At 26.8% G+C, this 19,677-nt stretch overlaps 1 protein-coding gene across 1 annotated transcript in view; it reads right to left on the reverse strand.

The window, feature by feature from the left end:
* Positions 1-2,832: 2,832 nt before the first annotated feature.
* LOC100213798 (piwi-like protein 2) overlaps positions 2,833-19,677 on the reverse strand; it is a 43,636-nt gene continuing 26,791 nt past the window's right edge. The window contains 13 exon segments of the mRNA NM_001309691.1: positions 2,833-3,257; positions 3,355-3,424; positions 3,600-3,707; positions 6,140-6,204; positions 7,124-7,315; positions 11,985-12,179; positions 12,447-12,563; positions 13,173-13,352; positions 13,646-13,750; positions 15,436-15,552; positions 16,916-17,056; positions 17,408-17,500; positions 17,697-17,781. Coding sequence (NP_001296620.1) covers positions 3,171-3,257; positions 3,355-3,424; positions 3,600-3,707; positions 6,140-6,204; positions 7,124-7,315; positions 11,985-12,179; positions 12,447-12,563; positions 13,173-13,352; positions 13,646-13,750; positions 15,436-15,552; positions 16,916-17,056; positions 17,408-17,500; positions 17,697-17,781 — 1,555 coding nt within the window. The 3' untranslated portion in view covers positions 2,833-3,170.

Raw genomic sequence — 19,677 nt, forward strand, 5'->3', positions numbered from 1 at the left:
CCATCTTTTTGACTAAAACTTTTGTGAAAAATCATATTCTTTTACTTTTCGCTAATTTCTGTTGGTAGTTTAAAATATGATTTGCTTGAAAAATTAGGCATTGAGGATCTGGAGTTATGTGTAGTTCTTATAATGCCATCTCTGGAATTGAAGCCAGCTACTTTTTGTGAAGCCTCTGTTACAAGTTTTACGCATTGTTCTACTGCTTGGGTGTGACATGGAAACTTTTCAAAGTTTCACTCAGCCGCTGTTTCACTTGATTGGATCTTTGACCAAATATCTTTACCTGAGACTCTTCGCAGCAAAGGTGGCGGGAAAAACGTGGTAGTGTTCCAGTCAATCATCTCTGTATAGTCAGTAGCAAGGAAATTAATTTTGGGTGGTTGAAAACTCCTGATAAATTTTCTTTTAGAAGCTAGGCTTCTTGCTTTTATAATTCTTCTATAACCCAATTCCCTAATATGAACCATTTTGTCTACTACCATTATTAAAAGCAAGTTTTCTGAATGTGCAAAAAGAGCGTTTCTCTCAATTACTGGGTCTATTACTTTTAGCAAATCATTGGGCAAGAATCTTGACGACTTTATCATTTCAAATACATGTTCTGCTCCATTTGTGAAGTATTTACTTTTTTTTATATGAAACCATCCAGGGACATATGATTTTAAAAGAAAAGAAACTAAGATTTTGTGCTCCTCTGTTGGGGTTTCAAGGCTTAAATACAATCGTAAAGCTCTGTTTGCAGTTGTTAACCACCTTGAGTGTGAAATGGCTCCAGGTTCACGAACAGATAAATCTTCTGAACAACTGCCTGATTTAATAGTAGAACTTATATCCAGCAAAAACAGCTGATCTTTGCTTAAAATTTTGCGGTCGATTTCTGGAATTTCACAATGGACACTGACAAATTTTACTACTGGTAATTTCTCACACTTATTAGGCTGCGCGCCAATTGGACCGCTAAATGATTTTGGGCCTGTCGTTTCTCCGTCTAAAATTTGAAATAAGTGCCGGAATGGCAATTCGTTGAAGTGTAAGAGACAAACCCCCCACTGCAGTGGTCTATTTACATATTTTTTAATTGTGGCAATAACACCGGATTTCCATCCCGTGTTAGTAACAGTACCATTGCATCCAATTACGTCCAGTTCATGAAATGAAACTCCAGCTTCATTCAAAAATGAAAAAATGCTACTTGCAATGTTTTCAGCAGACCCAGAAGTTGGTGAAACATGACCAACGTACACGGAACCAGGTTCTTTTAAAATTGAGTAATGTTCCTCTTTTATGGTTCGTCAAAGCCGTTTCAATTTCATTTTTTCAACCACTAGAATTTTGTCATTCCTCCCATCAAAATACAGTCCTTGAAGTGGGTTATATTTCTCCTTGCTCTGCATTTAAAGTTGTGAACGGTTATCCACTTTTGCTCTTCTAATTTTATTTTTGTCAACAACAAAACTGGGATCATAAATAGTTACGATAACAAAATCTTGCAAAACACTTGAGGCAATAGCTGCCGTTCCTCTGTCTGATAATCTATAGCGATCGCTAGTCATAGCAGTATTTTTCATTGTAATGCGCATCTGCCATGATGGCTTAGTTAGCATATATTCTTCTAATTCTTCATCGATGACTTCTTTAATGGCTACGGAGGCATCACTATCGAACTCTTTTTGCTTTAGTGTTTCAACTAAATGGTATGAGCATGAATGTTGCGATATAAGATTATTAGTAGGCAGAGTTCTTTTAAGTTTAGCACATTTCCTATCGTATCATTGTGTAATTGTTTTTGTTTCTTTTACGTCAATACTTCCGATTTTACCAGTAACATGCATTCTTTGGAAGTACACAAATTTTAGTTCAATGATGGGGACTTTTTTTTCTTTTTCACACATACAGATAATTGAAACAGAACACTCGCATAAACAAATTTCAGTGACCATTTTACATTTACAGTCTAATGTTATTTTACACTTACACGCCGAGACATCAAATAATAACAATGATTTTGTTTTAAAATCTCCAACTCTCTTTTTGAACTTTCCTTTTTCTTAATCACGCTTGAAGGATTTCATAAGATTGCGATAACTGTCATGGTATCCATTTATTAATTGCACAACTCTGTAAATTGTTACTGTGGGTATTGAAGCTTTATCAAACATTGATTTAACTTGTTATGCGACACAATTTGAAACGTAAGATAACTTAACTGGTTTGTTGTTCGATTTCAAAGCTAGTTAGTAATTTTCATTAAATTAACACTTGAGAACATCTTCATAAGTTGGAAGTTTATTTGCAGATGGATGACCAGAAATCGGGCACTTAAATTCGCTACGAGTAATTTTTTTAAAAACAGCCATGACAGATTGGTTAATATTTTAAAACAATCAAAACAAAATTATACCAAATCAAGTTGTTGTGGCAAGAAAAACACCTTTGAAAAGAAAAACAATTTTGCAGCGCATCTTGGGAATACTCTAAAGCGCACTTTATTACGAAAATGATAAAAAGCAAGTATTTATTCAAATATTCAAGTACGATGCGCTAGCTCCAGATGTAAAATATTTGTATTATTTTTATTGCATTTTCCAAAGATACCCTTGAAGCATGTTTTCCGCGGTATAGCGAATCAAAAATCAGAAGAAAAAAATTTTCGGCCCACCCTAATGGATATGTTTAAATACTAACCGTAAATTGTTTATAAATAAAAAGTGCACACTAAGTTAAATGTAAGTTACATGATTACTAACTTTTTTTGAAAAATGGACTTATACCACTTTCAAAATAAACGCTCCATATTAAAAAAAAAAGAAGAAGGAATAAAACAATAATGCTACCGATTTTCGTTTATTAACTTTTTAACGTTATAAGCAAAATAAAACAAACTTTAAAAAAAAATATTTACAGTTTTAAGAAAAAGACATAAAATTAATAACATATAAGTTATAGAACATTTTCATTTAAACACTTTTCTTTAGAAACTCAAGTTCAGTTTTTGATCAAATTTCATTTTTTAAATATATAGAAAATTGAACTTCAAAACAAAAATGTTCATAAATTGTTCTTATTTTATTAAGGCTCATATAACATTTTAGTCAAAAATAGATAAGTTGTTAAAAACTATATAACACAACACTTTATTACCGGTTTTAAACCATTTAAAATTTTTTTTACAAGAAAAAGAGCCTATCCGATAACTCTAAAGCCGGATCCTTGTGTAGCGAAGTACCAACCAAAAATGCTAGTTTGTGTGCATACTGTTTTTATAAAAACACAAGAAATTTAAATAATAAAGTCTAATCGATATAAATTTAAACAAGTTATCAAAATAAGTAGTTAAAAAAATGTACCAACCTGACAGGGAGCAGGTACGCGAATTGTGCCGGGCCAGTTGTAGTACAAATGTGTCAATTTGTAAGATAATCTAAAATAAATATAGGAAAAATACATACACAATAAAACCCATTTCCCTGTACCAAATAGCTTATTTCTAAACTTTTAAAAAAGTATAAAACACGCCTTGTGCCTACTGAGTATTAAAGATTTATGGATACTAAAAGCATATAAGGTTCGACAAAGTGTTGCAAAAATTTTTATACCTTTGTATATGATCAGGTTTTAACCCAGTATCATCATAAACTACAACATAATGAGTAGGGGTCACCGTTCCTTGTCTAACATGTTGGCTCACCAAAAAAAAATCGAACCTGAAAAAAAAAATTAAGTTATACAGCTACGTAAAAAAATTATAGTTATATGCAAATAGAGGGTCAGGACACAGTGGTTCAATCCATCCAAAATATATAAATCAAGAATATCATATAACACAGTTTTAGTTTGGTTCCAAGAAATATCCTTGCTCGGGATTGATTTTTAAAAACTTTTTAAAAGAATGCAGCCCACTTCTTTTACAACGTTTTTAAAAATACATATATAGACATCGGTGCATTTGTAATGAGGTAAATCCCATTTCCGCGCTCAGGTTTTTTGCATCAAGACATCAATACCTATTGTTGCTTTAAATCTTCGTTGTTTATTTTGAATAAAATTTTACATTTATTATACAGTGTTGCATTTATGGACGTAACCACAAATGTGAAATCATTGATGTCATCATGAAACATATTTCAATGTCGTACTGAAATAGGGAAATAGATTTCCAGTAAAGTAATACCAGTGAAGTAAACAGGCCGGTTTTGGCGGCTAAACTCTGATATTTGATAAAATATTTGCATATATTCTTTGCATTCTGGAAAGCAAAAGTATATAAAATATAGGACATACTTATATTTAATATACTCCAATGTCGTCAAGTTAGCTTAAATTGTGAATTTATATTTTAGTTAAGTGTTTTTAGTTAAATTAGTTAAATGTAGTTACTTTGTTTTTTCCCCCTTAAAAAACCATTTAAACTTAAAGAACTTTTGGACAACTGTTGGAATAGGTAGTATTTACGTATGAATATCCATTAGAGCATAATTTGAAGCAGTAAATATAAACAAAATATGTATACATTTAACAATAACTGAGATAAATAATCATGTATTAATTAATTTATTGTTATAGGTATACATATAACAATAAATGTAATACTGTTATACATATACATTTAATAATTTAAATTTTTTTCACTGACAAAATAACCTTAAATAGCTACTTTTTAATGTGAATGCAAAATAATTACAAAACCTGCTAAGTATGTTGCTTCAAAAGAGATCAAGAAAAAACATGCATTGTTATTTATTTTCAACTATTAAAAAAAAAGGTAATATTAATAGACCTTTAAGCATCATCTCCATCAAATGCAAATGACATCAGACTTCAATTGAGTTTTGTAAAGTTATTCTAGATATGCTTCATTTTTTTCTCAAGTTTTAATATTTAAACTTAGTTTTGGGTAAAATTTTAAATCCTATTTAACAAGGCTGCAAGCATGTAATAATTTAGCAGCTACAAAAAACAAATAAACATATGTTGACTGTTATAGAGCAAGGATATTGTATTGTTGAACAAATATTACTTTGAAACATGTTACTCTATAATACTCTTACTATTTTGATTGATTATTTATCATGCTAAGATTATTTCAGACAGATCTGCAAAAAAATTTCGTTCATTTTTTTATTTACCTCTTAGTTATTACATCATTTTTCATTCCAACAGTAATAAAAAATGACATTAACTGTTGATGGTTTTGTTAAACCATCATTAACCTGACTCTATACATTTTTTTGTGAAAAAAATCTATCATTAACCAAACACATTACCATTAAACAAATTTTTTTTTTTGAAAAATAGTTGTTGATTTGGATTGTAAAAATTAGTTCATACTTTATTCTTTATATGATACCGATGACACTCTTTATATAATATTTTAGTTTTAAATGATATTCTTTAAATACTATTTTAGTTTGAGATGACACTGTTTAGATTTTTAGCTTTAAAGCTGCGTCATCTAAAAAAAACATTAACTTGAGCTTCTCCAAGAAGTTAGTTTAAGTTGAAGTTATGATCAAGTTAGTGTTTCTATACTACTTATTACTTCTCAGTACTTTAAGAACATTGAGCTCTCTTTTTGTAAAATACATTAACGTATTTGACATATATAACATTTTGACGTTTACCTAAAAATGCGGTATTATAAATGCATCATTTCCACTAAGAATGTACCTGATAAACAATTTAGTAGCTTAACAGAGGGTGATTAGAAAAGACCATAAATCATTAGCAATCCTTTAAAAATAAAAAGAACACCATGCTGGCAAAATACATATTAGATTTGAAAGATAAAAATATTGATGATTTATAATGAATCGGTTCAACTTAAAAAAAGCACCAGAATGATTTCCAAAAAAATTTTCTAAACAGAAATATTTGGAATACAAGATATCAGGAAAAAAATTAAAAATTATAAACACAATTATACAGATCAAACCAGCAGAAAAATAAGGGAAGCGTTTTAATACTAATTTTTTACTGGTTTAAACATTGAAAAAATTCACTTACTCAACTTATAACTTTTTAAAATAACATTAAATCTTTGTAATTTTGTAAAATTTTTAAATTTTGTATAAAAATGGCATACTAACTGTATAAAAAAACGAAAATCGTATAATATAAAAAACAAACATAAACATACCAATCTTTTCGAGTAACTGTGTGATCTAATACAGATCCGGGAGCTGGATTGTCAAGACCACCATTCTGAAACACAACTTGTGATATAAAAAACATGAATAATAATCTTTTTTTTGAAATCAAAATTTATGAATCTATAATATATTTAATTCTGTTTTAATATACTTTTTTTTTAACTTCATAACTATCCCAAGAAACGCCAAAAAATAAAAAAGTAAAATCTGTTTGTTGTAAAAGCTTTTATAAAGACAAGATATTTACAAAATATTTTACAAATATTGGCAGTTATAACGTTTAAAAAAAAAATTAAACTAGAATATATACAGAGCAAATTAGTATTCTACAAATATTGTCATAATATTAGTTATGATTTAAGTTCTATTCAAATTACTATATTTGAGTGTTAAGCATAATAGTATTATATTTTAGTGTTGTGCATAATAGTAAAATACACACTGTATGAACTTTTTCTTAAGAATATTGAGTAATATAACATTACTCAATGCTAAACTTGAAAATAGTTACAGTTGAACTTTTGTACTTGGTCCCTGCAAGGTTGAAATTAATTTTACTGATTTTTATCTAGTTACAAATAATTAAAAAGTTTTAATCTTTAAAGACTTTCAACTCATTTAAAAATATAAATGTTTCTTTGTCTCCCAACATTATATATTAGCCTCAACCTATTATACATTATAGAAAAAACATTGAAAAAGTTGAAACCTATAATACTATAAATCGTTGAAAAAGTTGAAAATGAACTGAGCCTGGTAATACCATAAACAAAAGTATTGTTAAATATCCAACTGAAAATAATTACTTTTATCAAATAATCACTTTTTTCTTAGAGTTAGTTTTTCTTAGACAAGGAATAGTTAGTATTGACAAAAACAAATATAAATATCTGTAACATTTCTAGGCTAAATTTTTTATAAAATATATTATATAGGTAAAACAAATAACTTTAATATATAGATATAAATACCTGTATTGCAAACAACCTTTGTGATATTCTCTTTTGTACAACAACTACACACATTTTTGGATGATAACTGTCATTTAACAACGGAAAACAATCTTGTAGTTGTTTTATTTCATAGTTGGACACTATCTCTAACTGTCCATCACCAACACCATCACGAAAAACAAATATCTTCTCAGGAAGGGAATGGTTTTCCTAATTTATATTTGAAGACAAATTTATAGATATATTTAAAAATATATTTAAAATATTAGACAGTATTTATTTTAAAAACTTATTAGATGAGACTCGAATTAAGTGATTGCAAATTGTAATATCTGGAAATATTTCTGGTTCTCAAATTCTCAGTTTATTAAAAACTGTATACCCTGTTTTAATGAAAGGGCCAATCTTAGCATATTGCAAAAACTAATGAAAAAACAACAACAATAAAACTACTACTGCAAAAAAAAAAAAAAAAAAAAAAAAAAAAAAAAAAAATTTAAAACTTAAATATTTTAAATTATTTATTGTTTAGATACCAGGTAATTTAAGTTAATTATAATTAAATAAAAGTTATAGAAAAAAAAATTTAATAACTAAAGGTGCAAAAACTTTGTGCAGTTATTCAAAAACAACCAATAAAATATTATATTAAAGCTCATTTGCAAACTGTATGAAAATTAAAATCAATTTTTGTTTAGGGGGAATTTGTTTAGGAAAAACAAACTTTGAGAAATTATTTAAAAATTTAAATTAGAAATTAATTATAAAAAGAACAATAAAAAGATATATTTCAAAATAAGTTAGTTTTTTTGTTTTGTTTTTAAATAACTATAAATAGTTTCTACATGTCTTTAAACTCATCTGTCTTTAATTTTATATACACATCTAATATCTATAATAATATATCAAATATCTGTGTTGGAGAGTTACGAGCATTTAATTGACAGTTACATTTGATTTATAAGAAAATATTGAATAAGCTTTATAATGAAATAAGATATAAAATGCTTTTATATCTTACTTCAAAATTTCTTTTATTCAAAATAATTGATCACAACTAAATTGCTTAAGACTCTTGTGATTTGAAGTTGTTTAAATAGTATTACATTATACTGTATGCTTAATTTTTCTAGTTTTATCTGATGATTTATCAAAAAAAGGGGCTGTTTAAATAATACAGGACAGTCTTAGGTAGGATGGGGGAGGTAGGGGAGGAGGAGGAGATGGTATTGTAAAGTGTCACCATATATATCATGAGGAGGGGGTGGTGGTTTGCTACAGTGTGATGTGTAAATAACTTTTTAAATTAAATTTTTTATCACTGCATTATTTTTTAAAATTGCAAACTCTGAAATAATTATATATAATACGAAAATTTCCAAGAAAAATGCTATGCTACGACTTCACAAGAAGTTAGCGTTTATTGTTTAACGGAGTCGTAACAAATGAAAATAAAAATTTCAAATTAGCTTTTTTTTAAATTACTTGTGGTAATCGCAGACATAAAAAGAAATTTTGATTCTACAAACATAAAAAAACCAGATAGCAGACGATTATTTAAAAGCAATTTATGTTACCGTTAAAAATCTAATTTGATTTTTTAACGAATATTTGTATAAATATACTAAAATTTTTAGTATTATTAGTTGTTTAAAATTTGATTTTTAAACATAAATATTATTCTTGATTGTCATCTGATCTATAAATATTTTAGTTTTACAATACTTTAATTTTTAATGTTATTGTTATTATTAATTTTAATGTTATTATTATTACTTTTAATGTTATTATTATTACTTTTAATGTTTTGTGTCATTCAATTATAATGAATTTGTCGAACTACTTTAGTTACGTTATCATTTTTATTATATATTAAGTTATTTAGTTACTATGATATAACATTTTAGTAATAGTAGTACTATTATTAATGCTATTATTAAAACTATCTTTACTATATACTTATTTATAATAATGATTGTAAGGAAAATTAATTTCTTGCTGTTGTTGTTATAGATTAAAAATATCTAGTGAAAAAGAAAAACTTTACAAATCTATTTATGAAGGATATTTAAAAGCATTTGCAAACAAACCAATGCTAAAGTCTCAAGAAGAAACAAATAAAATCTGGTCTAAGATTAAAACAAAGAGCAAAACATTATCTGAATTGAATGTAGAAGTTGAAAAAAAATTAAAAGAACTAAAACAAATTGAATTCCGAAATAAAGTTGGTATTTTATCTTACTGGACAATATTACCGAACCAAGTACCGAATACACCAAAAAAGCGTGAGGTTGAATCTAAAATCACTTTTGATGGCGTGACTGACGCGACATCATCAATTTCAACAAGTGAAGAGTGTGAAAAAGAACTCCAATTTCTCAAAAGTTTTAACAAAACAAGCCCCGAAACAAGATCAGTTAAAAATTAAATTTTTATTTTTACAAAAAGATATTGCATATCTCACTGAAAAAAGAAATTGCAACTTGTTGTCACAAGAAGACTACCAAATGCTAAAAGCAAAAACTTTTGGTAGAAAAAAACCCGAGATCTTGTACTTCGTCAAAAAGCCACTGAATGCCAGACAGCAACCAGACTAAAAAGAAAAAAAGCTATAAACGCATTAGATCCAGATATTAGAAAAAAGTTGTGTGGAATTAAAAATTCAGTACCAAAGATCCACCGCTAGCCTGTGATCAGGACAGTTTAATAAATGCAATTGTAGATATTGCCATAAAAGGGTCTGCTTCTGATGATAGGAGAAGAACTGAAATGGTTCAAACTGTAAAAACATTAAATGACTTGGTTGAAGAATTGAAAAATCATGGTTACAATCTCTCGAGATCAGGAGTTTACTTAATATTACTTCCAAGCAGATTATTGAGCACAGAAGAAAAAAGACATGTTAAAACTACACCTGTCCGGTTAATAAGAGCACAAAATTCTGAGCATAAATATCATGCAGACACAAAATTTGCCAAATCATCCATTAGTGCCCTTGAAGAACTTGCAGCAGTCTTGGGTCCTAAAGAAGTGACGTTTCACTCCCAGGATGATCGAAGCCAGGGTGCCAATTGGATTGACAGCTGCAAGCAAACAAGTACTAATGATGATGCATATGGAGTACAAGGTAACTTTAGCTGATCATGATTTTGTAATTGCTCCTCAACACAAACTTATTCCTTCAGTAATTGCAGCCATAGAAATTAAAAAGGATTGCATGGAAAAACAAGCAATCACATACTCTGGCCCAACATACATAGCAATCAGAAGTGCAAAACATGATTCATCAACAGCACTTAGAAGACATGAACAGAATAAACCATCTTCCTGCATTTAAAAGCAGCTTATTTACTGAAGATGGAGTTACCAAACCAGTCATGATTATAACTGTTGATGGTGGGCCAGATGAAAATCCTAGATATGAAAAAACAATTCATTGTGCTTATTTCAGACTTATTTCAAAGAGCATGACCTTGATGGAATGTTTGTGGCCACTAATGCTCCTGGCAGAAGTGCCTTTAACAGGGTAGAGAGAAGAATGGCTATGCTAAGCCATGACCTAGCAGGAATTATACTACCATTTGATCATTTTGGAAGCCATCTTAATTCAAGAGGAGAAACAACAGACAAAATTATGGAGAAGGCAAACTTTGCCAAAACAGGTGAAGTTCTTGCACAAATTTGTTCTAGCAGTCATTGATGGATTTAAAACTAAAGCAGAGTACATAAAACAAAACAGTGAAAAATGTGTACAGTTAAAACATTTTGGAGCAGAGTGGGATGCTAAACATGTCAGAGAAAGTCAATACTTCCTTCGAATTGTAAAATGTAATGATTAAAAATACTGTGGTCATCGCCAAAATAAAGCTCACAGTTTTATCTTATTCCAACTGGCTTTCTTCCACCACTAATTTCTTTGTTCCAAGGAGAAGATGGTCTTGAATGCAATAATACAAAGAACAACTTCTCTTTTTTAGCATCTCTCTTTTTAAACTTATCACTTTACAAAACAATTTTGCCCACGACAATTACAAAAAAGTATCCCAATGGATTGCCATACGACTACTTATGTCCAAGCATTCAAAATTCCTTACCAAAAAGAATTTGTACCAATTGCAGTTTATATTTTGCAACTATCAAGTCAATGAAACAACACAAAACAGTTTGCTCAAGTATTGGATATTCGAATGAGATTCAAAAAATTAGACCTCAACACCTAGTTGCTCAACCTCTATCTGAACTCATGTGTGTCTTTTTAAATTCGGACAAAGAAACAACTAAGTGGTATGATCAAGACGATGTTGATACCTCTGACCTCAACTGGCCTTCAAAAAATATTGCAGAACATGGAACTATAATACTTAAAGGTCAAAGTCCGATTTGGGAACAAATTAGGTTTTTAGACAGATATACATCAATTGTATTTTTTTATAAAAATGAACTATTACATTTATTACAAATATACACTTATAAAAATTATTTTTATCTTTGTCACATCAAACAGGGAGGGGGGTCGGGTGGGGAGAGGAGTTCTTCAAATGCCACAAAATGTCACATAAGGGAGGGGGTGTTAGAAACGACAAAAAAATCACGTATTATTTGAACAGCCCCAAATTACTAAAGTTTAAATCATAATTTTAAATAATAATTAAAAAAATAGTAATAATATGGTTTTATAATGAGATTTTAAACCATAATTTCAAGGTCAACATAAATATTTTTTTATTGAATTAAGTGTTAAAAACAAAGTTTACAGTTTTTAAAAAACTTAAATTTAAATACCAGAAGTATTTTCAGATTATATAGGCATTATTATATAGATTTATTTTACCATAAAATAAAAAGATTTATTTAATGAAAACAAATTCTAAAGACTTGCATCATGATACTTTTTAAGTGCACCAACAAAACATAATTTTAGCCCATCAATTAACTCCTGTCCAATGTTTTGAAAAACACATCTAGAATACCATCGAGTAAATGTACTATTTGTGCTTGCAACAAAGCCTCCAACAGAACGAGATCCTTTAGATGTATCATGATGAACATCAATGCCACAAATCATAACGTTTTTCTAATATAATAGAAAAAGTTACAACATACTTTATCACTAATTTTCATTGAAAAAGACAGCTAAAAAAAAATATAATTTAGAAAACAACTAAATTATTTTTTAATGTAATATATCATTTTCTTGTGTGCAATTGTAGTATTTTATATATTGCACTGTAAATTGTTAAATTTGTTAAATGTTACATAAATAACAGAAAAAAATTAAATATGAAAATAGCTTTTCTAAATGTTTATTTTAAATAACCATTTAAAATAAATATTGTAGTACCATTGGTATGTTTAGAGCCCAAAGTTCACCTCCAAGTTTTACATTTATTTGAAGTGCAACTTTTTGAGTGACACTTCTCAACTTATTGGCTTGAGAAATAGTACGTGCGTTAATCATCTGAAAAAAAAAATCCGATTTAATATTATTAAAATTTTTTTAAAAATAACAAATTATTTATCTTAATAATAAATGGTCACACTTTTTTAAAACAAAAAATACAAATGCAAAATTATTTATTTCTAAGGAACTAGAGAGAGAGAGAGAGAGAGAGAGAGAGAGAGAGAGAGAGAGAGAGAGAGAGAGAGAGAGAGAGAGAGAGACAGAGAGAGAGAGAGAGAGAGAGAGAGAGAGAGAGAGAGAGAGAGAAGAAAAAGAAAAAACAACAACAAATAGATATTACAAATGATACTCTTACCATTTAAATTTATTTTCACTCATATTTATTATTAACTCTAGCAACAATTAAATACAGAATAGCTTAGTATTATAATTTAAAAACTTATAAATCAATATAAATTTGCTTTCTATCTTAATTATTTTCTAAAATAAAAAAAAAACACATTGTAAATATGATTTTTCGATTCATAAAATAAATTTTTTTTGTGATTCATAAAATTAAATTGAAACATTTAATGACCTATGCCCAAATAAATGTAAATGGCTTCCTACACCATATAACTAGTACTATTTCTGATCATTATTGCTAAAACATAATAACTTCTTTACCTGGGAGGGAACAGGTGATTCAATGCAGCATAGTTTTTTGACAGCAGCATATCGGTCATCTCTTGAAGTAGGAAATATGCAAACCACACATTGGACTTTCTGGTTTAGATTTTCTCTAATGGTTCTCAAGTAAGTTTCTGTTCGATCATCATTTAAGGCAAAAAAGAAAGGATCACCACACTATATTGTTAAATAAATAGTCAATAATTATTTTATAACTTAATTTAAGTAATCAAACTAATAACTTAATAAATAAAGAGAATGTTACTACTAACAACTAAGCAAACAAGAAAACAATAAAATAAAAATATTAAAGAGTAGAGTCAAAACACCAAAAATCAAAGTTAAAAAAGATAGTATATGTAACAAAATTAAACTATAAATATAAAAAAATATAGGGAATTTTTTCATAAAATATAAAAATACAATAAACAAATAAAAAAGAAGCAAATTAATAGGAAAATAAAATTAACCTTGAAACCCATTTGTGGACAGCACTGCTTCATTGTTTGAACAAACTCAAATGCTTTTGGTTGATCACGCTTTGTAGATATAACCATCCAACTATTAATGTCAATCTAAAAACCAACTTGTTATTAAACTATATGATAAATCTACAAATAAAAAAATTCTAAATAACTAATATAAAAAATAGAAGAAATATATATCTAGTATAAGAATTTTAAACTTCTAATTATTACATGTTACTCTAACTTCATCATAACTAAAATTTATAAAACTATTTTAAAAAATTGTAGAGATGTTATAAATAAGTTAATGTTTTCTATAAATAAGTTACAAAAATTGTTAAATTAAAGACCTAATTTATAAGCTGCTTAAATTCCATGTTGTCCACAAATTTTATTTGCACTGACTGTATTATGAGTTGTGTCAGAGAAACCTCCAGAAATTTAACATGGACAAATAAACACATTACACATGATAACCATGCTTATAAAAATCTAATTATAAAAGTTTCGAGATTTTGGATTCAAAAAAAAAAAAAAAAAAAAAAATCAACTTTTTAAAACTTAAACTTAATATTGAATGGAGATTTCTATTTAAATAGAAAAAATAAAAATAAAAACTCAAACAATTATTAATTAAAAAATAACAAACAATTAACAAATAAAAACTCAAACAACTTAAACAATATTAACTTATATAGTTTATAATATTATTAGAGTTGCAAAAGTAATGTATATTTTTTCCTTTCATGTTTTTTTTTTGACCTAAAAATCATACTTTTTTGGTTTTAGTATAGGTGCTTTTGAGTTTTACAGATTCTTATTGCTTTGTTTACTGTTTGTTTTTTGTTTATTTACTTATGTACTACTTTTGTTTATTACTATGTAATTTATTGTTTGTTTACTTTTGTGTGAACAGAGAATTAAGCAAAAGAAGTAATAAAATACAAATTTTCTTATTAGTAAAATTTGTTTATTTTTATTAAAACTTTATTGTTTTCAAATTTTGTTTAAATTTAAGTCCAAAATTAAATAATGAACAACATAAAATTAAATAATGAACAACATTTTTTTTCCTGGTCTAAAAAATGACGACAGACTACTTCATTGCTATCAATGCTCATTAAGATTTATATCAAATAACTAAATAATATGAGTGATGTTAGTTCTTACATTTTTATTTTCAAAATAATTATGTAATTAGTGAGATACAATTAAGATAATTGTATGACTCAAATATACTGTTGTGTATTTTAAGAATAATTTGGTTTAAGAATACCACAAATTATATGTATCCAAACAGTTCTTTAAAAGACATAATTTTTTTTAATACTGCAATTTTTAAAATACACTTATGCAATAATAATTATGACTTGATAATCAATGTTATTTCTGCTATCTGAAATAAATATTGTCAAATTTATTTGCAATAGTAAAAAAAAAAAAAAAAATTAGTAACAAAACAAAAAAAAAAAAAAAAAAAGCAAGATAATTGTAAAAAAAATTTTGAAAAAGTTTTTTCAGTTATTATTTTCTGCTGTTAACTCGATTTTACACTGCTTTTAATCACTATAAGAAGTTGAACAGATTTTGAACATTTAAAACTTAGGAGAACTTGTGTTAGTTAATACTTTTTGTATTAAATAAAATTATCAACTAACAATAATAAATATTAAAAATGTTTTTAAGAGTTAAAAAATTTGTGCCATATATAATTTTAAGTTCTTATAAATTTGACATTAAAAAATAATTTTATTCATTACTGACACTGAAAACAAATAAACTGTAAAATATACCCCAGTAATAACAGCTTCTCGTGTTGCTTCTTTACCCCAGTCAGCTTCTCTATTGCATATTATAGATTTATTGTTACCCAAAATAATTTTTTCCGGTGGAAGTAAACGACCTTCAGTCTAAACAAAAAATGTATCAAAACTAATAAAAAAAAAACAACTTATATTATTGATAACATTGATGACTGTTATGTGTGTGTATGTGTGTGTGTGTATATATATATATATATACACACACACACACACACACACACACACACACACACACACACACACACACACACACACACATATATACACATGCATACATATACACTTTTTTTTTCTCCTAAAATATATAAACTTAACTTTTCAATAAAAAGAGTCATTCAACAAACAAACAAAAAAACCAAGACCAGAAGGACTACCTGACCTCAGTCAAAATGAAGAAACTAAATATTTTATAATTTTAAAATTAAAAAAATCAAGTTTAAAAAAAAAGATGAACCAACTTTTAAATTTTAAAATGATATCATAATTACACTGTCTGGAAATTCTCTAAAATCACACTTACTATGATAAATTTAGTCATCACTATGGATTCAACAATTTATGTGAACCAGCATACAAACAAAATTGTTAAACCATGCACTGATATTTTTACTCTCTAAAAAATCTGCCTATCTTACTAAAAAAGTTGCGAACACAATTGCTTATGGCATTGTTGACTTAAGAATGGCAACATATTTCTATTAAGTACTTACATTTTAAACAGAAAGAAGAACATAAAATGTTCTTTTTCTTTTCACTTAAAATCATAAAACTTGTCAAGGAAGTTTACAAGAAATCTGATATCCTGTACATAATTTTGTTAATAAAAATCTAAACTTAAAGTTTTTTATCAATCTTAAAACTCAATCTCAAAACTTAAAGATTTTTATCAATCTTATTTTATGTTCTATGAGGCATTCTCAACTAAACATAACAATCGAAAATTTACATATCAACCAAAAACTTCCCTTGGCTCAAAATCTTTCAGCATATCTGCACCTCATATTTGAAACAGCCTAACTATAAATATAGCACTTTAGAATCATTCCAAAAGACTTACATATGACCTTTTTTTACATGCTGTTTCATATTGGTTGTTAACTGTTTGATGACTTCAGAACAAACACTTTTGTAATTGCTGTTGAATAATTGTACTCTATTCTATAATTATTACTGATAAAATCATTATATAAAAATAAAATATTTGCAGTGGTGCACTACAATAAATACTTCTTCTTTCAGTTTGTTCCTTACAATGATTGTAGCTCCTTTAATGAAAGAAGTTTCATTCAATGACAGTAGGTAATAGGTTGTTTAGCCACATAACTACACAACCAATTATTTCATTAATATATTATATTACCTAACTATTTAATATATTATAAATACATTATAAATATAAAACACATGAAATTAACAAATATCATAAACACACACTATCAAAATCACTAACTTTTAATAAATCTTCCTCTAAGTGTAAACCCCAATTTTCTAATTCAGCCAAAGCTATAGGGTTGTTATAAATATTTTTAATATATTTTCGCATTGCCATTTGACGTTGGTTTGGAGTAATACGTGTGTGTTGCGCAATATCCTAAAAACATTGACTTATTGTAAATTTTCGCAAAATCAAACAATAAATTAACTTAAACAAGCTTTAATTTAAATAAATAATACATATTTACTATAATAAAATAATTAAACTAGATTAACTAATGGTTTCTTGTATTTAATATTTAAATACTTGATTTATAAATAAAATAAGAGATTTATACTAAACTAAAAGTATAAAGACAATATACAAAAATAACATTACATTATATAAACATAATATTTTACATAAGTAAAATTTATACTTTAAAGTTATGTTTCATATATAAGTAATATATAAAATATAAACTGTTGATAATGTAAGTAAATAATAAGTAACAATAAAGTTTCATACCTTCATTACACGGAAATCAGCTCTCATATCATCTGTGAGGCCAGTCATTGAACAAAGCTCTGGTATTAGGCATATGACCTCTAAAGGTTTACCCTACAAAATAACAAATTAATTAAACATTTATTTAAAATCATTATCTTAGGATATCCATTTTCTGCTAGGGTGAGGTTTTACTTACCTTTGTTTTATCAAACCAACACAAAAAAAAAAAAAAAAATCAAAAAATATATATTAAATTATGTCATAAAATAAAAAAATCAAAAAATTGAAATTTAAAATATTCACAAACCTTCGGTTTAACACCTTTTGGTTCTTTAGGTCTGTGTATTAAGAGGGGTTGACCCAAATCTGACAATTCTTTATTATAAGATTTTCTAAAACAGAAATACATTAAAAAAAAAAAAATAAATCACTTTTTTTTACCACTTTTCATTGATTTTTTTTTGAAAAACTACATGATCTACTTTTTAAAAGCTTTTGTTATGTAAATTTAATCAAGAATATTGAGCATAGGATTTTTGGCGAAAGCAGAGTAAACTTAAAAAAGTAAATAATTAACTTGACATCAACTCAAAAAAAAATGTACCTTAATCTTAAAATAACTAAAATGCAATTTTTAAAAATATTTTAAACCTAAATTAATTGACAAGGGCTCCAGCTAAATATGGAATTTCTTACAACCCTAACTAAATAGTGGTAGTATAAGTTATTATTCAAAGCTAAAACACAATGTGTAATACATTATATGAGGAGTTGATATACAAAACGCACCAAGTCACAAAAATAAATATTTTGAATTAATTTTTTTCCACATTCTAAATACTGATATCTAACATCTATTTAAATACTAGACCAGTTAAAAGTTTTTTTGTCCTAAAAATAACACAAAGAAAATATTAACTTCTGTTGTTGTGCAACAGTGAATAGTTAACTTCTTCGCCATTTTTAAATATCAATTTACTCAGACTAGACACGTTTTGAAAATGACCTCCTCATATATTGTATTCTTATGCAAATATTTGTTATTTATATATATACTGGCATATAGTACGATTATATACCTAGTGGGTATAAGACACGTTTAAGATTTATAAAACACATATTGCATGAATATTATGAATAGTATGAATGGTATGAATATGTTTTATAGACATCTAAAACACACTTTGTGCCTTAACCTTGTGGTTTTGTAAATAAACTTTAACTGAAAAACTAACTTTAATGAGTCAAAAACATTTTTTTGAGTTGTCAAACAAAAAACACTTTTAATACTTCTACTTGTATAAACTTGTATTTGTAATTTGTATTGTAAATTTATATAATATTGTATAATAAAATATTGATAATAATTATTCATAATAATAAACTTAAGCATACAATTTAAGTTAGGCATACAATTAAAGTTAGGCATACAATTAAAGTTAGCAAGATGTTTAAACCAGGTTAAGCACACAATGAAAGTTAGCAAGATGTTTACACCAGGGTTAGAATTATAAGATCTTAATCTACAATAGATATTCACATACTATTTATGTATTAGATATTTTATAATTACTTTATACTATGAGGGTTTATCTCCTCTTTTCAGTATGGAACACTTTTAATACATTTTAAAACTTTGGAATATAGTAATTAGATTATAAACAATTATAAAGAACTTAGAACTTTTAAACTTATAAAGAACTAAGAAGGATTTAATATATTCTATATCAAATAATATAACTATATCAAATGGTATACAAACCTTAAATTGGTTTAAAAATTCCACACTTATTACCTCAAAAAAAAAAAAAAAAAAAAAAACAACAAACTTCTTAGTTCAGTAAGAAAATCATCGGTTTTAGAAATCAGGAATAGGTTTTATTGCTGTTCTTTGCACTTTTTCAAGTTCATTTACATTTAGGGCATAATTTATTTTTTGTTTTTTAGTACTTGAAAGTATAGTTTTATTTTTGGTTTTTTAGTTATTGAAAGTAGTTTTATTTTTTGGCTTTCAACTTTAAAGCAGTTTTTTTTGTAAAGATAACATTTTAGTAGCCCTATTTTTTTTTACTAACTAAATTAAAGATTTCTTCTTGAAAGATCAAAGTAAATACTTACTGCTTGAACAAATATATTTCAGGTAAAATAACTATTTTATAAACACGATGGTCTTGATTAACTTCTCACATCATTATCATATAAAGGAAAATAAGTTAAAGCAACCAACAAAAGGTTATATCTAAGAAAAATTTATGCTTGTGCGTTGATTTTAAACTTTTGTCAAAAAA

This window comes from Hydra vulgaris, chromosome 05 (genome assembly GCF_038396675.1).
Source record: "Hydra vulgaris chromosome 05, alternate assembly HydraT2T_AEP".
Classification (NCBI taxonomy): Eukaryota; Metazoa; Cnidaria; class Hydrozoa; order Anthoathecata; family Hydridae; genus Hydra; species Hydra vulgaris.